This window comes from Dipodomys spectabilis, unplaced genomic scaffold, assembly GCF_019054845.1.
Source record: "Dipodomys spectabilis isolate Male_0828 unplaced genomic scaffold, ASM1905484v1 ptg000067l, whole genome shotgun sequence".
Classification (NCBI taxonomy): domain Eukaryota; kingdom Metazoa; phylum Chordata; class Mammalia; order Rodentia; family Heteromyidae; genus Dipodomys; species Dipodomys spectabilis.
This window is the reverse complement of record NW_024870744.1, coordinates 6207334-6231474: the sequence shown is the minus strand read 5'-3', so window position 1 is coordinate 6231474 and position 24141 is coordinate 6207334. Positions and strand designations below refer to the sequence as shown.

At 52.7% G+C, this 24141-nt stretch overlaps 1 protein-coding gene across 1 annotated transcript; it reads left to right on the top strand.

The window, feature by feature from the left end:
* Positions 1-2396, top strand: LOC122108876 (lipocalin-1-like). Its single transcript, XM_042680879.1, has 6 exons — positions 1-93; positions 614-747; positions 947-1017; positions 1457-1567; positions 1954-2169; positions 2377-2396. Exons 1-6 carry the CDS (start codon positions 1-3, stop codon positions 2394-2396), a joined length of 645 nt encoding a protein of 214 aa, XP_042536813.1.
* The last annotated feature ends 21745 nt before the right edge of the window (positions 2397-24141 follow it).

Genomic DNA, 24141 nt, shown 5'->3' with positions numbered 1-24141 from the left:
ATGAAGACCCTGCTCCTGACCGCCGTGCTGCTCGGGCTGGTGGCTGCCCTGCAGGCCCAGGAATCCCTGTCTGTCCTCTCGGAGGCACAGAATGTGAGGCTGCATGGGGCCTTGGGAGGGTAGGAGAAAGGCTGGTGACTGGTGGGTGAGCAGTGGTCCCGAGCCCTGTTTCAGGAGTGTGTCTTGGAGCGGTCAGATACAGCTGTCCCTGGAGTCTGCCATTGGACCAGGCTCCCCCAGGCACTGGGATAGGGGCACAGGCTCTCCTGGGCACAGGGATGGAGCGGGGGCAGGTTTGGGTCAGGGGTTCCATCCAGGTGACCCCTGGAACCAGAAGTTCTCACAGGGCAGACCTGCAGGAATACAGATTCACCTGTTACAGAGTCCAGACCCCAACGAGAACAGATCCTTGGGGAGCAGAAGCCCTCTGCCCCTCTGAGATCACAATCTGAGAGTTCTGGGCTCAGCTTACTGAGCACAGTGGTGCAGCACGTCGGGGCGCGCCCATCTCCGGGGCGGCAGCCGGAATGTCTGTTTAGACTGCGGGTGGCATGTCACGGCCCGGGGAGACCTGGGCTGGGCTGGAGTGGGCTCACCCCTTGGTCTGCTCTAGCTCATAGGGACCTGGTACGAAAAGGCAGTAGCAAGTCACAAGAACACGGCCAAGGAGAAGATGCACAAAGAAGCGTTTCCCATAACAGTGACAACCCTAGAAGGTGGAAATTTGGAGGCCAGGGCCACCATCATGTGAGTCTCACCATGAGGGACTCCTCGGTCCAAGTGTTCTGCCCTGGCCCACCTGTGCTTTGGGAGTTGGCCTCTGAATGCTTAAGGCAGGAGTGCAGTGGGATTTTCAGGGACACCAAGTGAGGGAGGGCCACTATACCAGGTAAGCTGAGCAGGGTCAGGCGGGCATCCTGAGAGCACCATGGCCCCTGTTTTCCAGGCATGAGGGTCGGTGCCATGAGATAAAAGTTCAGATGCAGAAAACCAATGAGCCTGGAAAATACATAGATGGTGAGTCTGGCCTGATCTCCTGATCCCTGGGGACAAGGGTGCTACCCTCTGTCTCCCTTCCTGGGTGCCTGTGGCCTGACACCAGCCACCAGCTGTCACAGTCTTGTTCACAGCAGAGATGGACGTGGACTTCCCTCCCTCCAATGGTCCTGGCTCCTCCACTGGGAAAGTTAGGCCTACGGGAAGCAGGGAGGAGTAGAGACGGGAGAGTGGGCCTCGCTAACACCTGACCTCCTCTGCTGTCCATCCCCTGGGCTCCACGGCTGGGACTGGCTCCCTCCAGGAGGGGCTTCCTGTCCGGTGACTGAGGCCACAGCAAGGCCTGGGCCAGGCTGGCTAGGAGTCATCATCAAAACGTTCTAGACTCTTCCTTCCTGTGGCCTGGAATGCTTTCTCCAGGCATGAAGATGCTAAAGAGCTGTTTGCTCTATTTCTACAGTAGAAGGAAAGAAGACCTTTTACATAGAGCATCTGCCCATGAAGGACCACTCCATCTTCTTTGCTGAAGGCCAGCATTTTGGGAAGACATTCCGCATTGCAAAGCTCATGGGTGAGAGCCCCTCAGAGACTCTCCTCTCCTGCCCTACCATCTGGGCTTCTAGAAGCCAGTGGAATGGGCAGCAGCTGTGGCTACTAGGACTCTCTCGGGCCTGCTTCTGGGTGTTGGCCTTGGTGTGCTCCCAGGGAGACCCCGGCTCTGAAAGGGAAGGAGGGTCAGCTGGGTGGGGGCTTCAGGGGCGGTGTCCAGTCCCCAAGGCAGGCAGGAGTCACTTCCTGAGATCTCAGGATGGGAGGGGGTCATGGAGACAGAGGGTCCTTCTAGGCCAGTGGCGTGGGCCCACTGGCCTCCTCAGGCCCCCAGGTCACCCCGGGGCTCAGCGAGTCCCCACCTCAGACCTCCTGGTCTGCCGTTGGGCCTCTCCACTTTGCCCTAAGCCACTGAGGGCGAAACCCTCAGTGCCGGCCAGTGGCCAGGTCCTCCCGTCAGCAGCTGGCGGCAGAGCTGTGTCCCCACCGCCCCTCTGCTCAGCGGCCCGCCCCACCCCACAGGAAAGACGCCTGAGCCAAACACAGAGGCTCTGGAGGAATTTCAGAGATTCGCACAGCGCAAGGGATTCCAGGAGGAGAACATATTCATGCCCAAACAGAAGGGTGAGAGGTCTGCCCCTCCCGGGTGCCCTCCCTCGTGGCTCCCCTGTGCCCCCCTGTGCCCCCTCTGTGGCCCACGTGTCTCGGTCCTGGTGTCTCCCTGTGGTCCCCTCCCCTCACAAGGGCCCTGCTTCCGGTCTCAGGGTGTGGTGGGGTTGGAACCCTTGGCCGGGCCCCTTCTCACCCCTGGCTGTGCCTCTGTTTCTACAGAAACCTGTGTCTCAGAATAACTGGGGTAAGTGTCCTCCTCCCCCAGGGGACGGGAACAGCCGAGTCCCACGTTCTCTCCACGGAGTTTCCGTGGGCTGTGTCTGGCTCTCCTGCCCAGCAGATGGGAGCCCCTCTGGTCAGGCTGGTGGGGGGTGTCCTCCGGGAGCTTTGGGAATTCCTTTCTTTTGTCAACATCCTTGTGTGGAGAGCAGGGAAGTGGAGGTCCCCATACACCCTTGACTGACTCTGGGAGAAAGCTGCCCTCCTCACTGTGCAAGGTGGGCAGGGAGGGGGGGGTCTCACGGAGGAGGAGGGGGTGGGGGAGGGGGAGCGCCCAGGTTCCCAGCCAGAGGCGCAGAACCAACCCTGGCAGCAATGACCGACACGTGGCATGGCCAGATCACCCCCCCCAGACCCCTCGCACACCTGCGAGGACGCCTTTAGACCCCTGGTCAGGAAAGAGCTCGATGGCTCTTGGGGCCGCAGCCGCCCAGCAGGCACAGAAGCCAGGAGCAGGACAATCCCTGATCTCCAGCTGCCCTGGTCAGCTGCAGCCGAAGCCTCACCTCTGCTTCTCCTCCCACCACACCAGCCACCTGGATCTGCTCCTCCTGGGCCCACGCTGCCGACAGCACAGAACGGGACCTCCCTGGACCCCCTCCCCCCAGAGCACCCTCCTTCCTTAGCTCTCTGCTCCCCTCGCTGACCCCACCTGACTGCAAATAAAGTCTCCCGCAGCGGCTCTGGGTCGGCCTGTCTGTGAAGGGGTCTTGGCTGGGCTCCCCGAGAGCTCTGCCAGGATGCAGGCCTCGGGGGAAGTGGGGAGACGCAGGACCCAGCAGGGTCCAGATCTGCAGGGGCACGGAGTCCAACAGCCCTGTAGAGACACCTGATGCACCTCCGCCCCACGTGTCTGGAGGAGGCCGGGCCCCGGACAGAGGCGTGTGAGAAGCCACTGGGCAGGGCGGGATGGAGATGGTGTCCTTGGCTGGGCTCGTAGGGGATCCTGGCAGGAGTTCCACTTCACTCAGCCTGGGCTCAGTGGTGAGGGCGGAGGGAGAGTGGCTGGTCTCTACCCTTTACCCCTCAACAAAGCCAGCCATATCAAGGTAGGTCCTTGTCCCTACCTTAACCCTTCCCATGGTTGGCCCATGAACTAGGGTCTGGATAGGTCCACAGAAACATGGAGAGCCATAGAGAGGGAGGAGAGGTCCTGTACCCCAGGCGACAAACGAAGATGCCTCAAACTGCCAGTCCCAAGCAGACTGGGCTACAACAGAATGAGTTTGCGCAGTTCCCTGAGGCTCAGCCCGGTGAGCTCAGTGACGCTTCAGTGTGACTCTGACCACGACCTGTCTCCTTGCTTTTCTCCTCTCTGGACCTGGCTCTTGGTAGGGGCTGCTGTGCGGTCCTCCATGGAGCCATCCCAGCAGGTGCCAGGTACAGCTCCAGGCAACCTGGACATCATGGAGGGAGGAGGCAGACCTGCCTTCAAACCTGAGAACACCTATGAATACATGTCCCAGAAGAAAATAGAATTACCCTTCTCCTTATTCGCTCACAATTATCCCCCAAACTCCTTTTCTTGAAATTAAAAGAAATACAAAATGAAAGATCATATTTCCTAATGCTTTCTCAGGTGGGCAGGGCAACCCTGGGGTATTGCCTAATTTCCCCAGGTCCTCTCAATTTGACACTTCCATTTTCCTGCAGAAACCTGCTCTCTGGGAAGCAAACCGTCTAAGAGTTCCCTTTGAGGGGACACCTGGGAGCACCCCCATTCCAGGGGTGGGACTTCACAGGGCCTGGCATCTATCCCCATGGGCAGATGGGACTCCGCCTGGTGGATTTCTTTCCCCGATGCCTTTTCCCAGGAAGCGAGGAATCTGTCATCCTAAGTAGTCCTGAGGTTCGTTGCTGGGGGTGATACCATCCTCCTTCTATCATCTACTGTGCTTGTCAGCATGTGGGAAATTCCCCCTATTTCTCCCCTTGCCTATTGGTGGCCAAGGAGGTTCCATGCCCTCCCTGAGGTGCCTTAAAGAAACGTGGCAGCAATGGCTGTTGGACTTCAGAATCCCAGGCCACTTGTAGCTGTGGAATGTTGGTGGGCTGGAGGTCTAGACGTGCCTTGCGTGGGCAGAGCTGCCAGACTCCAAACAGCATCCCTGTCCTTCTCTCGTCCTTTTGTTGGCGTGAAGTCACCTGCCTCCTTTCTACACAGGGACGTGGTACTTAATTATGCAGTTATGAGGGAATCTCATTGTGGAATTTCCGTGTGTGCATGCCATATACTTTGGATCATATTCACCCCTTGTATTATGGGATTGTTTTCCTGACTTCTTTCCCAACTTGTTTGTTCTTAGTCTATAGAAAAATCTAGTCTTTTTTTTCACAATGATTTTGTAGCCTGGTTTTTTTTTTTTTTTCTGAACCTGGAATGGGTGGTCTGCCTGGAATGATCTGCCCCTAAATAGAGGAGTCTCGTATGTGCCTCAAGCTCTAGGAGCTTTGCAGACAAGGGCTACACCAGCCAAGGTATTGGTCTGGACTCCTTCACAGGAGAGGGGACTCTGGGTGGTACATTTCTCACTGCAAAGCGAAGCCCACATGCATGAGCGATCGTGCCCCAGTCATTCCGACCCCTGCTTTAGGCATCAACCATTTGCTTTCTGTTCCTATGGATTTGCTCCTTCTTGACATTTCCTCTAAACGGAGCTCTGTGCTTTGTGTTTCTGGCTTCTTCACTAAGCGACATGACTCCAGATTAATCCATGGTTCAGCACTGACTTCCTTCTTATAGCTGAGTATCATTTCCTGTGTGGTCGGGCCACATTCATGCAATGATTCCTTCATGGATGAACGCTGGGCTGGGTTCTGAGCTCTGAATAAACCCTGTAGCTCCACACACTTTTAGTTTCTTGAATTTGGCTGCTTTTTTAAAGCATGAGTTATGGAAGTCTCATAGCTATCAACCTAAGTCTTGTACTAGCTTATGACAGATCTCATCGGTAAAATGTAGATTCTGAGGATGATGACTTCCTAGGTTATTTTTGAAAAATTGGAAATACCGATTTTTAAAAGTTACACTTTTCTGGTGTGGGTAGTTCATGCATGTAATCTCAGCTACTCAGGAGATGGAAATCAGGAGGACTACATTTGAGGCCAAACAAGGGGGGAAAATGTACACTTTTCCATTCAGTAAATGAGCTGGTCTCCTCCTGAGCAAAAAGAGCCATGCTGAAGGTACCATAATCCATAGGTTATACAACAGGGCCAGATGAGCATAAACTGCAAAGCACTGACACAAAGACACATAGACCAGTGGTTAGAAAACCCAAAAATAAGCCTTTGTAGTTGCAGCCCATCTGAGTCTTGGCACAGGCACCAAAGATACACATTAGAGAAGACAGTCTCATCAGCAACTGGTGCTGGGAAAACTGGATAGCCACATATAGAAGAGCGGATGTGAGCCCTATACCCAAATCAGTTCAAAGTGTATCAGAAACCTTAATACAAGACCTGAACACTTGAAACTACAAGATCTCCTACCAGAATTTTGGTCTATGCAGCTCCTTCTCTACAGATGGATAAGACAGAGGAGCCAGAAGTGCTTCAGCTTGGGGCTGAGGGAGGCTGTGCTTGGATTTGGGAGGTCTGAGAGGAATAGTGAGATGTAGGACTTCACTTTTGGCAAGAATTGGGGCCTGGACATGAGGAAGAAATGGACATGACACCTCTGGCTCTAGATTCTAAGGCTGGCATTTCCCTCTGTGATAACATTCTCTTTCCAGACAAAGCTTCCTTCAAATGAGTCTGAAAAGGCAGCCAAGATGGCTTATTGCACAGATTAGTGGCATCTAGTCGCAGGGTCCAAACAAAGCAATGTAGTCAGCACCACAGGGGTAGAGGCGGCTTTGGGCCCAAGAGAAAGGCTATGTCCTGCCTCCAGGGGCCCAGCCTGGAGTAAGTGGGCAGCTCAGAGGCAGGAGCTTGCACCTGACTCGAGAACTGTGGGACCACGCCCCAACTGTGGGGATGAGCCTGCTGCTGTCTGCCCTGGGAGCAGGAGGCCTCTGCTCACTCCTGCTCCCACGAAAGACATGACACTCCTGGGAGGGCTGAGAGTGGGACCTGGGTTTCGGAGATCAGAACCCTGGACTGGGTAAGGCTCTTGGGCATATTGATGATAGAGCCACGGCAAAGGGGTGTTTCATTTTTATATCCTCGTGGGGTCTCCCTGGCAGAGGAGGAGGTTTGCCGAGGTCTCTGAGGGCCCAGGCAGCAGCTGCCCTGAGGCTGAGAGGCAGCTTAGGGTCCCCCCTTGGCTGGGCCCTCTGGGGGGCCCTGCTTCCTTCCTCTGTCAGTGCGTGGGCTCCAGAAAAGCTTTTTTCCATTCATCAGAATTTCTATTTCCCCAGGAAACAAAGGAGGAGACAACAATGCTTGATAAGAAATGTACTCATTACCTTGCTCATGTAATTGTAACCCTTCTGTATGGTATTTTCACAATAAAAAATAATAAAGAACAAAGAAGGAAATAAATAATTTCTGTTCCCCAGGTAAAGGCTTGTTAATGACCATCCACTTGAACCATTGACTTCCCAATAGTTTTTTTTTAACCAACTGAGGTGTGTTTGGAGGAAGATTTAAGGTCCTAGAAATACCAAACTGCAACCTAGCTCCTAAGCCAATTGTCCCCAAACCAGGGCTTCCCCGTGGTGACCCCAAGTTCTTTCTCCTCTCGAGGAGCTGCCTGACCACTGGTCATGTTCCATACCATCTGGGCTCTATCATCCTAGCTCTGTGCTCAATCCTTTTTGTATCAAACCCTTAGATTCTCCTTATCTCCCTCAGAAAAAGACAGGTGAGCCATTCCAGGATTCACCCGAGGCTCAGCGCTATCTAGGCACAGGAAACAAATGAGGCCAAGGGTGTGTAGATACCAGGCACCAGTAACAAAAGTAGGAGCTGGTGCAGAGGATGATGTGGAGTCCCAAGTTCAAGGCCCCCATGGCTGGTGCCTCCAGAGACAGGGCCAGTACTAACTGTTGATTGATTTGGGAAGAATTCGATCCTCAGAGGAAGGCGGCACCGGCAGAACAACGCAGGGACTGGCCCCTGAGGGCTGCTTACATGGAGCCGGGTACTTGGGGTTATCCATAAAGCCCTGGCCTCCCTGGCTCCTCCCACTGATAACAGAGCAAGGCTGGCCTGTGCGCAGGATGATTCCAGTACTTCCAGGGTCCTGGCCCCTGCGGCCTGCACTGAGACCTAACGTAAGAGGTAAGACCCACTCTCACCTCTGTTTCTGCCCCAGCTCCAGCCTCTCGTACTGACCCCCCTATACCCTGCTCAGGAACGGCTCCCCACTTCTGCGTGGCACCCTGCTCAGGGGCCTTCTCCCTTCCAGCTCTTGGGAAAGTGGAACATAACACAATGGACAGGAATCATACCTGTTCCCACCAACAAACCAACCAGTTACAATGTGCTGACATTCTGAATGAACATGATGTGAGTGCCTGTCCGCTCCTAACTGCAGGTCCCTAGCCCCAAACCGCACCTCCCATATGGCCCCGGCGTGTGGCAGCATGCCTCTGAGCAGCAGATTCTGTAATCATAGGAATGGCCATCCTGGGGGACTTGGAGAACACAGGAGGCCGGCTGCAGCCACTTGCTGGGCGCCTGCCCGCTCCCGTGCAGAGGCAGAGCCTGGCACTGCTGCTTCTGTGCAGAGGCAGAGACTCAGCATCTTTCAGAGGTTTTCCTCTGGGATCCATGGTGAGTAAGGTGAGCAGGCTGTAGTGAAGAAAGGCCCAGGACTTTACTATCTGGGAGAGGTTGTTGGTAAAACAGGGCAGGACTTGACATCCTTTCTGGGATGTAGTCTGGAGTAAGCAGGGAGTCAGGCGGCCCTAACTCAAGAGCAGCTGGTGGTTAGCTTACTCGCTGGTGCCACCTGGAGCACACAGGGAAGCGAGCTCTCGTAGAGGCCGCACACTGGAGCAATGATCTGCTGCAATAATGAAGGCCTGGCCAGGAAATCGCAGGTCTCAGCCACGCAGTGAGGATGAGTTATTGGATTGCTTTAGAAGTGCCAACCGAGGTTGGGTGGACACTTGTTTGGGACTTGGTCCCTTCTGGGTTCTGGATCTTGACCGGCCACAGCTGCTCTAAGGTTCTCATGTGCTGTTTGAAGGGACTGTCGGATGCCATTCCAGGAACTGTTTGGCAGCCCCAGCTCCAGAAGCCCGGGAGCCCAGGGGGTGGGTCTCCCGGGGACTCTGGTTGCAGAGCAAAAGGCTCTAGACTGGCTGAGGGAACTCCCTGAATGTGGGGTCCGATCATGTGTGTCCTTGGCTACTCTGGAGCACCCCCGGACAGTCTCCCCGAACCCGACGCTCCCTGTGGAAACCCGGTCTCAGAGGCTGCAATTGGCCTGTCCAACTGGCAATGAGGAAATCACACCCAAATCCTGCACACCGATAGGGCAAGGCCACCTGCCCCGCTCACACCAGGTCCCACGTGGCAGCCTTTCTCGGGACAGGCATCAGTGCTGAGCTGGCATCATCCTGCCTGTCTATGGGCAGGTGGGGCAGAGCCACACTTGGGTGTTGTGTTTTAGGTTCCCTTATGGATGTCAAGTTTTCTACACGTCCCTAGATGAATTCCTCATCCCTGGTGCATTCTGTGCTGTAAGTAAGAAGATGCGATTTTTCTTTTCTTTTAGCACAGCATCAAGACACCTGCCTGATCATCCTGTGTCTTGCGTCCCTGTCTGATGGTGCTGTGTCTTGCGTCCCCGTTTGATGGTGCTGTGTCTTTTTCCTCCCATTTGATGGTGCTGTGTCTTGTGTCCCTGTCTGATCATCCTGTGTCTTGCGTCCCTGTCTGATGGTGCTGTGTCTTGTGTCCCTGTCTGATGGTTCTGTGTCTTGTGTCCCTGTCTGATGGTGCTGTGTCTTGCGTCCCTGTCTGATGGTCCTGTGTCTTGTGTCCCCATTTGATGGTGCTGTGTCTTGCGTCCCCGTTTGATGGTGCTGTGTCTTTTTCCTCCCATTTGATGGTTCTGTGTCTTGCGTCCCCGTCTGATGGTGCTGTGTCTTGCGTCCCTGTCTGATGGTTCTGTGTCTTGTGTCCCCGTCTGATGGTTCTGTGTCTTGTGTCCCCGTCTGATGGTCCTGTGTCTTGTGTCCCTGTCTGATGGTCCTGTGTCTTGTGTCCCTGTCTGATGGTCCTGTGTCTTGCGTCCCTGTCTGATGGTGCTGTGTCTTGTGTCCCTGTCTGATGGTGCTGTGTCTTGCATCCCTGTCTGATGGTGCTGTGTCTTGCGTCCCTGTCTGATGGTCCTGTGTCTTGTGTCCCCGTTTGATGGTGCTGTGTCTTGCGTCCCCGTTTGATGGTGCTGTGTCTTTTTCCTCCCATTTGATGGTTCTGTGTCTTGCGTCCCCGTCTGATGGTGCTGTGTCTTGCGTCCCTGTCTGATGGTTCTGTGTCTTGTGTCCCCATCTGATGGTGCTGTGTCTTGCGTCCCTGTCTGATGGTGCTGTGTCTTGCGTCCCTGTCTGATGGTCCTGTGTCTTGTGTCCCCATCTGATGGTTCTGTGTCTTGTGTCCCCGTCTGATGGTCCTGTGTCTTGTGTCCCTGTCTGATGGTCCTGTGTCTTGCGTCCCTGTCTGATGGTCCTGTGTCTTGCGTCCCCGTTTGACAGTGCTGTGTCTTTTTCCTCCCATTTGATGGTTCTGTGTCTTGCGTCCCTGTCTGATGGTGCTGTGTCTTGCGTCCCCGTCTGATGGTCCTGTGTCTTGCGTCCCCGTTTGACAGTGCTGTGTCTTTTTCCTCCCATTTGATGGTTCTGTGTCTTGCGTCCCTGTCTGATGGTGCTGTGTCTTGCGTCCCTGTCTGATGGTGCTGTGTCTTGTGTCCCTGTCTGATGGTCCTGTGTCTTGCGTCCCTGTCTGATGGTCCTGTGTCTTGTGTCCCTGTCTGATGGTCCTGTGTCTTGCGTCCCTGTTTGATGGTGCTGTGTCTTTTTCCTCCCATTTGATGGTTCTGTGTCTTGCGTCCCTGTCTGATGGTCCTGTGTCTTGTGTCCCTGTCTGATCATCCTGTGTCTTGCGTCCCTGTCTGATGGTGCTGTGTCTTGCGTCCCTGTCTGATGGTCCTGTGTCTTGCGTCCCCGTTTGACAGTGCTGTGTCTTTTTCCTCCCATTTGATGGTTCTGTGTCTTGCGTCCCTGTCTGATGGTCCTGTGTCTTGCGTCCCTGTTTGATGGTGCTGTGTCTTTTTCCTCCCATTTGATGGTTCTGTGTCTTATGTCCCTGTCTGATGGTGCTGTGTCTTGTGTCCCTGTTTGATGGTGCTGTGTCTTTTTCCTCCCATTTGATGGTTCTGTGTCTTGCGTCCCTGTCTGATGGTGCTGTGTCTTGCGTCCCCGTCTGATGGTGCTGTGTCTTGCGTCCCTGTCTGATGGTGCTGTGTCTTGCGTCCCTGTCTGATGGTGCTGTGTCTTGTGTCCCTGTCTGATGGTCCTGTGTCTTGCGTCCCCGTCTGATGGTGCTGTGTCTTGCATCCCTGTCTGATGGTGCTGTGTCTTTTTCCTCCCATTTGATGGTTCTGTGTCTTGCGTCCCCGTCTGATGGTGCTGTGTCTTGCGTCCCTGTCTGATGGTGCTGTGTCTTGCGTCCCTGTCTGATGGTGCTGTGTCTTGCGTCCCTGTTTGACAGTGCTGTGTCTTTTTCCTCCCATTTGATGGTTCTGTGTCTTGCGTCCCTGTCTGATGGTGCTGTGTCTTGCGTCCCCGTCTGATGGTTCTGTGTCTTGTGTCCCTGTCTGATGGTGCTGTGCCTTGCGTCCCCGTTTGATGGTCCTGTGTCTTGTGTCCCTGTCTGATGGTGCTGTGTCTTGCGTCCCTGTTTGACAGTGCTGTGTCTTTTTCCTCCCATTTGATGGTTCTGTGTCTTGCGTCCCTGTCTGATGGTGCTGTGTCTTGCGTCCCCGTCTGATGGTTCTGTGTCTTGTGTCCCTGTCTGATGGTGCTGTGCCTTGCGTCCCCGTTTGATGGTCCTGTGTCTTGTGTCCCTGTCTGATGGTGCTGTGTCTTGCGTCCCCGTCTGATGGTGCTGTGTCTTGCGTCCCCGTCTGATGGTCCTGTGTCTTGCGTCCCCGTTTGACGGTGCTGTGTCTTTTTCCTCCCATTTGATGGTGCTGTGTCTTGTGTCCCTGTCTGATGGTGCTGTGTCTTGCGTCCCCGTCTGATGGTGCTGTGTCTTGCGTCCCCGTCTGATGGTCCTGTGTCTTGCGTCCCCGTTTGACGGTGCTGTGTCTTTTTCCTCCCATTTGATGGTTCTGTGTCTTGCGTCCCCGTCTGATGGTGCTGTGTCTTGCATCCTTGTCTGATGGTGCTGTGTCTTGCATCCCTGTCTGATGGTGCTGTGTCTTGCGTCCCTGTTTGACAGTGCTGTGTCTTTTTCCTCCCATTTGATGGTTCTGTGTCTTGCGTCCCTGTCTGATGGTGCTGTGTCTTGCGTCCCCGTCTGATGGTTCTGTGTCTTGTGTCCCTGTCTGATGGTGCTGTGTCTTGCGTCCCCGTCTGATGGAGCTGTGTCTTGCGTCCTCAGCACAGTGTGGGTATTTCATCTCCATCAGCTTCCTGCCACAGAAGGGTTTTGCCCTTGCCTCTATCAAGGGCAGGAGTGCAGGTGTCTACTATCAGATGACGGAGCTCCTGTGTGTGTCCTGGCCCTGTCCTAGAATGTAGGAGCTGGGCACAGATTTTGTGAGCACCAGAAATAGGGTGCACTGACTTGCTTCCCAGCCCCTCCAATCCCCACCTGGTTACCATTCCTGGGATTCTCATGCTCCACAAAAAGGGGATTACTGAACTCCTGTCCCCTCTCATCCTCAGCTTCCATGTGCAATCCTGGGGCCTGAGGCCCGCGTTAAACTCATGGCTGTCAGCCCTGGTTTTCCCTTTCCTCTTCTGTCAGCCTCTCATGTGGCTCTGAGTAGGATTCTGCTTTGGTTGCCTCTGTTTCCTGGTCACTGGACAAGCTCTGGAAATTAGTTATTGTTCTGGTGACAGAGTTGGGGTGCTGGCAATTAGCAGGAAGCTGGAGTTCTGCTCAGCACCAGATGTGCACAGAATGTCTCCCACAGAGACTCCTTCCAAAAGGCCAGCACCCTGGTGGAGGTTCATGACTGCCTTGTTGCTCCACTAACTGGCCATCCTGAGGATCTCAGCTCTGACCACACTGCCAGTGCTCTCCAGTGCTTCTGCTCTCAGGGTCCCTCCCCCAGCTCTTCTTCAGGTCTCTCTGTCTGCCTTCCTCCCACTTCCACACCTAGCGCCCTGGGAGGCTCTGGGCCCATAAGGACCCTATTGGTGACCTGTGAGGATCTCAGGCTGCAACAATGAGACATCTTCCACCGGCCTCACCGTCAGATGGGGACCCTGGTGCTTGGGGGGCCTCAGTGCTGCCCAGGCCTTCAGTTGTCCCAGATTATGTGCTGCCTCTGGACCCAGGTTGACCCTCACATCTCTCCTCTAAAACGGGCAGGGCTAGTGCCGGCTGCAGCTGTGGTGTGTAGGGCATCAAGCCTTACAATGATGAGGTGAGAATGGGAAGCAGGAGCTGACACCTCCTCTCACCTCCCGAGAGTCCACAAGTCCTAGGAATAGCCCCATAAGGGAGACTGGAAAGATCTAGGCAGTGTTTCTTATCTGTGCCTGCATCCCAGCCCACCCCACCGGTATTCAGGGTGCCATTAGCAGAATGTGAGAGTCGGGAGAAGGGCCAAGAATGCAACTTCTGAAACCAGGTGGTCTCAGGGAGGAGCCTGGGCAAGGAGGGGCCAGAGAGGGGGAGGGCAGAGGGCACCTTGGGGTCCCTCCTCCTCTAGAATAGATGTGGTTATAGCAAAGGGCTGGTGTCTTATGTGTTAGCCTAGGAGCTAGGGCCCTCAAGCTGATTCTTGGAAGGCTCATCCGCAGTTAGACCCTCTCGTTTCTTACCTAAGTTTCTCCAGCTGTAAAACTCATGGCTGTCCTTCAGGAAGATACTGGGACCTGGCAGGACATAGCATCCCTGATCCCTGAGCCTGGGCAAGGGATTCTGTATCCATTTTCTATTCTCAAGGCTGAGAGGGGTGGGATCAGCCTTTTCCTAAGAAGTGGTAAGAAGAGGTAAGGGCCGGGGGGCTGTCAGCCACTGGTGGCTTCTCTTCTTAGATATCTCATCTCCCAAACAGGATAATTTGGTCTTACTCGAAGGCCCTCACCTGCCCAGCCTTGTGCTCAGGAGCTTGGGGTGGGGAAGCTCCATCCCTGGCTTGAGCCAGCCTGGGGTCCAGAGACGGGTCAAGGGTCTGCGGTCGGCCTGCCTGTATTGAGAGGTCTTTCCAGCTCCCATCCCCAAGCACACGGCAGCCCCTCCTTTCCCACTGACAGAAGCTGGCTTCCAGGCTGCACCCTGGATGAAGACCCAAAGGCTCTGGGGATCTTGGAGGATTTTGTAGAATGGAAAGACAGAAATCATCAAACCTTTTCATGAAGGTAATAAGAATGGAGTTTTCCTTAGTTCTCCTTCCCTGTGATTCACGACCTGTGTCCCTCTTAGCACCTTGTCTCTCTTGGATCTGCAGATGCCTGTGAGTTGATCCCTGAGTCTTAGGATCTGAAAAAGCACCGCAGAGACTGCCCAGGATCAAAGAACGGGACATGGTGGTCATCTTCTGCACCCTACAGGCAGAACTCTGGGTAGAGGGGAAAAAATGCCCAGTGTCCACTTGTCCCTAAGCCTCTGATTTCAATTAAGACAGTTAGTGCTCCCTGACCATCTGACAAGGGGACCGGTATGTCACAGAGGCTCTTGGGAGGTTGCAGTTGATTTTCACCTGTTTTCAAATAAATGTCCAAGGCTGGGAAGGTGGCTCAGTGATAAGAGTTCTCGCCTAGCATGCCTGAGGCCTTGGGCTTGATTCCTCAGCACCACATAAACAGAAAAAGCTGAAAGTGGGTGCTGTGGCTTAAGTGGTAGAGCACTAGCCTTGAGCTGAAGAGCTGAGGGACAGCACCCAGGCCCAGAGTTCAGGCCCCATAACACACACACACACACACACACACACACACACACACACACACACACACACACACACACACACACACACACATTGTCCAACCAGGTGCCGGTGGCTCATTCCTGTAATCCTAACTACTAGGAGGCTGAGCTTTGAGGATCATGGTTTGAAGCCAGCCCAGGCTTAGAAAAATCCATGAGACTCTTATCTCCAATTAACCATCTGAAAAGCAGAAGTGGCACTGTGGTTCACAAGGTAGAACACTAGCCTTGAGCTGAAGAGCTGAGGGACAGCCCTCAGGCCCAGAGTTCAAGTCCCACCACCCACAAATAAATAAATGTCCAAGTTCTGAGCATCAAGTCTCCATGTCTCCCAACTTCCATGTAAGAGACTCAGCGAGTTTAACTCACCTCACCACGTCATCTTTGCAACACACACTATTCAATGTGGGGTCTGATGCTCAGTCACTGAGACCAGCCATGTAGCCACAAGAGCCTCATGTTGCATTAAAAACCTTTTGGTTTTTGACCTTCACATCAAAGCTGCTTCACACTTCTTTACTGACATGTCCACATTATTATTAGTACTTGTGAGGAGGAGGAGGAGGAGGAGGAGGAGGAGGAGAGGAGGAGAAGGAAGAGAAAAGGAGGAGGAGGAGGAGTTGGTAGAATCTTAATGTAGCAAATGTGATGTACTCTTTGAAAAGCAATAATGGCAACAAGAACAACAATAACCAGACATCACAATGATTTGATTCAGTTAAGGGTCTTGTGTAAGCTGGGTGCTAGTGATTCACGCCTATAATCCTAGCTATTCAGGAGGCTGAGATCTGAGGATCCCAGTTCAAAGCCAGCCCGGGCAGGAAAGTCCTTGAGTCTCCTATCTCCAATAACCCACTCAGAAAACTGGAAGTGGCGCTGTGGCTCACGTGGTAGAGCCCAGGCTTTGAGCTGAAAAGCTGAGGGACAGAGCCCAGGCCCAGAGTTCAAGCCCCCTGACACACAAAACAAAAAACAAACAAGAAAAACATAATCACAACCTTACTTATGTAGCTGCAACCCCTCTGTACATTATCTTAACAAAACTAGAATTTAAGAAAAAAATCCATCCTTATCCCAAAGCAGTTCTGCTTTCATTGTCAGGTCAAAGCGGGAACTTTTAAGCAACACACTTTGATAGAAAAAAGTTTTTCTCACAGTTTGGACACCCACCAAGCCTTGTATGTGGATGGTGACCACTAGGTGTATATGTGTGAGGGGGAGGGGAGTGGGGTTATTTCCTTTATTTCCCTTTCTGCTTGTACATTGTTGGTGTACAGGAAGGTGACTGATTTTTGTGGGTTGATTTTGTATCCTGCTACTTTGCCGAGGTATAAGTTCTAAGAGTTTGGGGGCGGAGTTTTGGAGATCATGGAGGTATAGTATCATGTCATCTGCGAAAAGCTATAGTTTAACTTCTTCCTTCCCTATGCAGATCCCTTTAATGTCTTTTTCTTGCCTTATTGCTCTGGCTAAGGATTCCAGGACTATATTGAAGAGGAGTGGAGACAGTGGGCATCCTTGGCTTGTTCCTGACTTTAGGAGAATTGGTTGTAGTATTTCCCCAGTGAGTATAATATTGGCTATTGGTCTGTGGTATATGGCTTTTATTGTTTGAAGGAATGTTCCTTCTATTCCTATTTTCTCCAGAGCTTTTAACAGGAATAAATGTTGTATCTTATCAAAAGCCTTTTCTGCATCAATGGAGATAATGATATGGTTCTTGACCTTGGATCTGTTGATGTGTTGGATTACATTTATTGATTTACGCATGTTAAACCATCCTTGCATCTCTGGGATGAAGCCAACTTGGTCATGGTGTATGATTTTCTTGATGTGTTTCTGGATTCTGTTGGCTAGAATTTTGTTAAGGATCTTTGCATCTGTGTTCATCAAGGAGATAGGTCCGTAGTTCTTTTTGTTGGGTCTTTGCCTGGTTTGGGGGTGAGTGTGATATTGGCATCGTAGAATGAGTGGGATAGCTCCCTCTTTTTTTATTTCGTTGAAGAGCTTGAGGAGTATGGGTATTCTTCTTTAAAGACCTTATAGAATTCCGTTGTGAACCCATCTGGTCCTGGGCTTTTCCTTGTTGGAAGACTTCTGATTGTTTCCTGTATCTCATTGTAAGACATTGGCTTATTTTTATTATTTCTTCTTTGCTCAGTTTGGTCAACTTGTATTTTTCTCAAAAGGCATCTGTTTCTGCTAGGCTTTCTTTCTTTAGTGAATATAGAATTTGAAAATAGTTCTTTATAAGTGTTTGGATGTTTTGAGTATGTGTTGTGATTTTTCCCGTGGCATCCCTGATCGTGTTGATTTGGATTTCCTCTCTTCTTTTCTTAATTAATCTTGCCAAAGGTCCATCAATTTTGTTTTTTTTAAAAAAAAAAAAAGCTTTTATTTTTATTAATTTTATTAATAATTTTCCCATTCTCTATCTCATTAACTTCAGCTCTTAATTTGGTTATCTGGCTCCATCCAGTAATGTTATGTTCCATTTTTTCATGTTTTTCTAGCAGTTTTAATTGCAACATGAGATTATTTACTTGGTCTATCTCTATTTTCTTGATGTGGGCCCTCAGAGCGATAAATTTGCCCCTCTGGACTACTTTTGTTGTGTCAAACAGGTTTCTTTGTGATGTGTCTTCATTTTCATTGAATTGTAAGGACTTGTTTATTCCTTCTTTAATTTCTTCTTCTGTTACCCAGGTATTGCTTAGAAGTGCGCTGTTCAATTTCCATGTATTTGAGGAATTTCTACAGCATGCTTTGCTATTGAGAACTAGCTTAATTCCACTGTGGTTGGATGGGATACAAGGCATTATGTCAATCCCCTTGTATTTGCTTAAGTTCCTTGTATGAACTATGATATGCTGTATTTTGGAGAAATTTCTATGAGCTGCTGAGAAGAACATGTACTGTGTCATTTTAGGGTGGAAAATCTGTAGACGTCAGTTATTTCCGCTTGACATATGGCCTCACTTCATTCTGTAGCTTCTTTTCCAGTCCTCTGGTTGGTAGCCTTGTCCTTTGGTGAGAGTGGGGTGTTATATTTGGATCTATTTTTTTCTGTAAGTTTGAGAGTATTTGCTTACCATATTTGGGTGTTCCAATGTTTGGGGAGTATGAGTTGATAATGATAACACCCTCTTCTTGGATTGTTTCCTGTATTAATATGTGCTGTCCTTCCATGTCTTTTTGTATTGATTTTAATGAAAAGTTTATTTTGTCAGATATCAGGATAATTACTCCTGCTTTCTTACTGGGGGCATTTGCTTGGTAGATCTTTCTCCAACCCTCACTCTGAGTGTGTTTGTATGTTTGGCTGAAAGGTGGGTCTTCTGAAGGCAACAGATGGATGGGTCTTGTTTTTGGATCCAATCTGCAGTTCTTTTGCTTTTGATTGGTGAATTCAGTCTGTTAATATGTATGGCTATTATAGAGAGATGCATTGTGTTTCCTGTCATTTCCTGTTTTCTTAAGTTTTCCTTCTGTCCTTTCCCCCTGTGCTTACTAAGTTGGAAGTCTAGCAATACCTGTCTGATGAGGATCCCTGTTCCTGATTGCTTTCTTCAGGTTGTATTCCCCCTCTTGGTATTCTTTGTAATGCTGCTTTATTGTGTATGAATTCATTTATTTCTCTTTAGTATTGAACATTTTAGTTTCTCCATCGAATGTGAATGCTAGTTTTGCTGAGTCTATCAGCATGGACTGGCAGTTATTGGTTCTCAGGGCTCAGATGGTACTTTCCCAGGCCTTTCTTGCATTCAGTGCCTGTGTGGAGAGATCTGCAGTGATTCGGATTTTTTCCCATTGTAATATCGCCCCTTCTTTCGTTTTCCAGCATGCAAGATTGTTTCTTTGTTTTTCAGATCTATCATTTTTTCTATGAGGTGCCTAGAAGAGTTATCCTGGGATCCTGCTTGTCAGATGTTCTATATGTTTCTGTTATGTAGGTAAGATGTTCTCTTTTAAGATGGCAGAAATTTTCATTGATAATCTTGCTGAATTAGGTGTTGCATTCCCTTGCTTTGATATTCCTCACCTTCATCCACTCCAATTATTCAAAGGTCAAATTTCTTGGCACTGTCTGCTTGCTCTTGGATTTCCCTTTGGCATAAGTTAAGTGATTTTTTTTCCAGATCTGTGACTTTTTTTTTTTTCCAATTGCTGCAGTTTGTCTTCCATATCTGACACACTCAATTCCATTTCGTTCACTCTGTTACCTGTGGCTTCCATTGTGGTTTGCAGGGAGGAAATTGATCTATTCATGGATTCTATGTTGGTTCTCAGAGTATTAATCTCACCTCTTAGTGAGGTGTGTACTGCATCTATGTTTGCGTGCATCTCCTGTTTGCAATCCTGCATGTCTTTTGATATTTCGTTTCTGTGTTCTTTAAACTTCTGACCTATTTCTCTCTTTAATTCTTGATTCATTGCCTCCAGCATCTCTTGAATTCAGCATTGTTCTTCCATTCCTGCTTTGCTTCCACTGGGGCTCTCCTCTGGGTGGCTGCTGGCTTTTGGGGGTAGCTTGCTATCCTTTAATTTTTCTCTTTCATTTTCGCATGGGGATTCAGGGATTGTTGGAGGTTAATCTGAAATTTTGTTTTGGTCAATAGGTGGCTGTCTTTGCTTGGTTCTGGGTTGGTATCTGGATCAATTGAAGAAGCTCATTCTCAGCCCTGGGTTGGCTGAGAGAGTCTGTACCCGGTCTCAGTTCTGTTGAGGAGAGGCCAACCTCCAGCTGCTAGTCAGGGCTAGGGCTAGGGCTCTTGCTGTCTGCTGTAAATCCCTGGCAGTTCCCACCTTTAGAAGGACTGAGCAGGGTAGACTGCTTCTGTTTACTCCGACAGGTGCTCTTGGTGAGATCGGATGTCCTGGATGTACTCTCCCAGTTGCTGCTGTCTGCTATGAACTCCTGATGGGTTTTTTTTGGTTGGTCAAGGTCTTGAACTCTAGGCTTAGGGGCTGTCCCTCAGCTCTTCAGCTCAAGGCTAGCACCCTACCATTTGAGCCACAGCTCCCTTACTTGTCCATTCTGCTTATGCAGTGTTGAGGAATAGGACCCAGGGCCTCATGCACACAAGGCAAGCACTCTACCATTGAGCCACCTTAACAGCTTGAGCTCCTGACTTACCAGGTGCCAGAGGCCTGAGTTGTCCAATCCCTGGCCTGGGATGTACGGGTCAGGTTCTGGCAGGGTTTGGCCTTCTGGTTCTCTTGCCCTGGACACACAGGACTTTTGCTGTCCTGGGCGCGATTCCCAAGGGGCACAGTTCCCTGCTTTTCCCCCTCTGCTGAGGTGTGTGCTCAGCTTCTGACTTCAATTGGGAGAAGTTGGTTGCTCAGGCACCTGATCCCCAGGACTGTCCTGACTCTTGGTCCCCCATCTGGGGCACGCCAGGTGGACCTGTGCTGCTGGGTATCCCGCGAGAGTTATGCAGCCTGAAGTACATAGTTCGGGTTCTTCCGCTGATGGCTGTGGTGACCCACGGGTGCTGTTCCCATCTTGGGCATTTAAACTCCCTCTCAGGGGCTCTCTTGATCTAGCCTGGCAGGCTGGATGTGTTCCACGAGCTGGTGGAGCTCTCAAACAATTCCCAGTTTTAGTGGGACCTGTAGTCCAGGTGTTTGGGCAGGGGCCTGAGTCAAGATCGGGGTTCCGGCCAGCTCTGGTCTCCCTTGAGGAGGGATATGCTGTCACCTGCGGGGAGCACACCCGGTGCCTCGTTGGGAACCCTCCAGCTGTTGTTTCTGTGCGATGTAGGTTGCTGGTTGCTGTTGTGATCTGCGATCTGCCTCTGATTGAGAGGCTTGTGGGCTGGGCCAGGCCGTGGCCACTCTGCGTAGGTGTTTCTCCTTTCTCGGCCTCTGTTGCTGCTGTCAGAGTCGGCTCAGTGGGCTGCACTGGCCTCTGGCCAAGGGGTGAGGGGAGGGTTATGTGCAGGTTCTGAGCGCTGAGGTTAGTCTGTGCTCTACAGATCAACACCAGTCCCTTGAGGGGCTTCTGCACTGGCGTTCTGTGGGTGGACCCCTGTAGATCTGGGGTTCCCCCTGTGGGGCTGTGGGGCTGAGTGGCTTTGGCGGGATGCAGTCCCTCTGCTCAATGGGTGACGGGTGGGTGAGGGGTCTATGTGCAGGCTCCCAGGTCTGAGGTTTTCTTGTTTGCTGTTCAACAGGTCCAGCACCAGTATCTCAGGAGTGTTTTGTGTGGGCAATCTGCAGATGACCCCCTGCGTCTCCGGGGTCTCCACATCCCCCTCTGGTCCAGGCTGGCCGAGGTTTGGGTTGTTGCTGCGGTGCCAGCAAGAGTTGGAGTAGGGGTCTTCACTCTTTTCTGTTCTGAAATTCTTCCTTTTCTTTCTTTCTTTTTCGTTTTTCTCTGCCTCCTCTTTTTCTCTGCATGTATCTTTTTGTTGTTGTCGGTCTCTTGGAGAAGTATAGTGTTGGAACTCGAACGTTCTTTTTGGTTAGACAGGGCTGTGGAGTTTCCCTCCTGTCCCGTCGCCATCTTGGTCTCCTACCAAGAGTGTTTCCATGGCCTGGAGGATGACGGCCCTCGTCTTCTCCTGGTTGGACACCTGGGGCAGAACAGGAAAGAAACCATCAGGGCCGGTGTCCAGAGTGCCTGCCTTGCCACCAGTCAGTGCCAAGGATCCTCTGGAACCCTCTCAGCGCTCGGCAGGGGAGTCACACATGGCGCCATGGGGCTGTGTGCACTCTTCCTTGCTGAGCGAGGGCTCTGTGAGGTAAGGATGGGCCTGGGCCTGGACTAGTCCCAGCCCCGCTCTCCTCAGCTGTGTACCACCTCCTCCCAGCCGGGATCCCGCTCAGCTCTGGTGTCTCCAGGCTCACAAAATCCATGTTCATGGCCAAAGGACACACACCAGACTCTCCCAACCCCAAGGGAGGGAAGAGGCCCAGAGCCCGGGAGCAGGGCCTCCTAGCAGCCAGGCCCCTTGCTGGACTGGAGGCTGCAGGGGTGGAGGACAGGGCTGCAGCCTTGTGCAGCTGCCCTGAGGCTCTGAGCAGAGCACAGGGCAGGACACAGCCTCCCTGCTGAGGTCTAATCACAGCCTTTGTGGCTGGTGGCCGGGAGGGGACTGAGCAGGACAGTGTGGCCTGGACTCTCCATGAGGAAGCATGAGGAAGGAGAGGCTACAGATGATTGGGGCACCCTGGAGGCCTTGCAAGAGGAAAGAGGCTTCTCCACTGGGCCACTTCACTGGCGAGCTGATTCTGTGGTTTCTGGCTTGAGCACCACCCAGACTCCACTGTCCGATTCACTCCCAGGCCACCAGGTGGCGCTGGCCAGGTTGGTCCCACCACCATTCCATTGGGACCACAGCCTACTAAGCAGCCTCCCCCTGCCTTGTCTGGGTCACCCATTCCCTCCCAGGAAATCCACTTCCTTCCTGGCTAAGCCCCTGCTCCAAACACCAGTCTCAGGGCATCCTTCTTTAGGGGAAAGTGAAGAGGTCCCAGGTGGACTCTGCCTGTCTCGGGCCAGGACCTCATCCCCCGTCTCCATGTTTCTTCCCCTCAGGGCTGCTCAGGGGCCCAGTGTGTGGTTGGATTGAGATTCTGGCCTGGGAACTAGGAACACTACTTGTACCTGCTGCCCTACCTCCTGCCTGCCTCCATGCCTCCCTACCTCCCTGCCTGTCTGCCTCCACCACTCCCTCAAGCCTGCATGCTTGCTTGCTGGCCTGCTTCCTTCCAGCCTCCCTGCCTGCCTGCCTGCCTGCCTCCCTGCCTGCCTGCCTCCCTGCCTCCCTGCCTGCCTGCATGTCTGATTGTGTCCTGGTACAGACCTGAGCGCTGCCTTCTGTCTGCAGCAAGCTGTGTTCTTCACACACACACCCACCTACTGGGGGGACCCTGGAGGAGGGAAGGGAAAGGACATGGCGTGGCTATAGGGCTGTGTCCTGGCTGGTTGAGGACTCCAGGGACCGGCCTGCTGCCTTACTTCCGAGGATGCTTTGGTACACATGTTCTGTGTGCTCAGGCAGGCTCACCCTGAAGATCCTGGAGTCTCCCAGCTGCTGCTCACACAGAGGCCCAGAGCAGCCGCTGTTGCCCACTCGCAAGCCCCAGCTCTGGCTGTGTCTTGTGCTGGCATTGGCTGTCTGAGGCTAAAGGGAAGGCTGGGCTGCTGCACATCATGGGCGTCTCCGATGTGCCAGAGTTCACGAAGCGTCGCAGGCCCTGACCTGCAGGGACAGCCTGGATAGCTGAGTGCCCCAGCCAGGAAGGCAGCTCTAGGGCCTTCCCGAGTCTTGGTGAGTGAGCAGGTGCTGGACTTCCTGGGCCCCTTGGTTGCCTCTCCAGTAGATGGGGTGGGATAGGCCAGAGGGGCAGGCTGGCACCTCGTCCAGGTCTTGGGAGGATTGCCCCTCGAGGAACCTGTGGAGGGGCAGGGGGAGCGGGACTGCCCATGTAGAGCAGGACAGCGCCCTTGGTGCTGCTGTCTGAGGATCCTGCAGTGAGGCCCATGCTGCTGCTGCCCCTGCCACGCTGCTGGCTGAGCCACGCTGCTGCTGCCCCTGCCACGCTGCTGGCTGAGCCACGCTGGACCTCACGTCCTGCCCAGGGAGCTGTCCCACATGCCACCCACACACACCCTGCCTGGGATGGGACCTGCTCTCTCTACCCATTGTACCCATGAACACAGGCCAGCTGGTTGGACTGACTGGATCTCCAGGCAGCTCCCCACCCACCCTGTCCTGTCTGGAAGTTGCCACTCACCTTCATGAATTTCCTCAATGCCATTCTTTCCTAAAAGGCAGAGGGCAATGGAGTTAGAATGAGGCCCTTCTTCCCTTCTGACCTCCGGCCAAGCCCTCCTCTGTCCAGGGGATCCCGCATTCATACATGGGAACAGGGCCCCTTTCAGAGGAGCCCTGGGCACCCGAGTGAGGTCAGGTTCAGGGACTGTGTGGTCTAACCCCTCTGAGGCTAGGAAGGAGGTTGTGGCTTCAGGTGAAAAGGTCTCTCTTGGGCCACAGGTTGCTTGTCCTGGGAAAGCCTGGCTTGTCTTGGTCCCCTCGTCCTGCCTGGGGAGACTTGAAGGCCCAGCTGGGCTCTGTGTGCACAGCGCCAAGGGCAGGCAGCCCTGGGCAGCACCGGGCCAGAGGGGGTGAGCACTGAGTGTGAAATGACCTTAGGGCGTCAGGAGGGCCAGAGCTCAGGACTCCCAGGGGACTTTCTCCTGCAGCACCAGGCCCATCTGGCCCTGGCTACTCACCTCCTGGACGTCCTGATATGCTGCGTCCAGCATCCTGAGATCCATCAGAAAGATGCCCAGGTAGGCAATGATGCGTGGTAAGCACCTGTTGTTTTGGTGGGGGATGAGCAAAGGCCAGCGCCCACCCCTCTCCCAGTCCCCAGGACTTCTCAGCCAACCCTCAGCCCCACAGGGCTTTCCACAGCACAGTGTGCAGGAGAAATTTGGACCACCTCTGTCCAGAGCTTCTTCCTGCTGCCTGGGACTGCAAATGGCCCCAGGTCCAATCTTATTCTGGCCTTTGCAGATCCCAAAGTGAGCTAGGCCACCTCTGCCCACCCCCCTCCTCTAGACTCTGCCAAGCCCAGCTCTGCTGCCTCCACTTCCCCCTTCCCCACTGCCAGCCAGCTAGCTCCCCA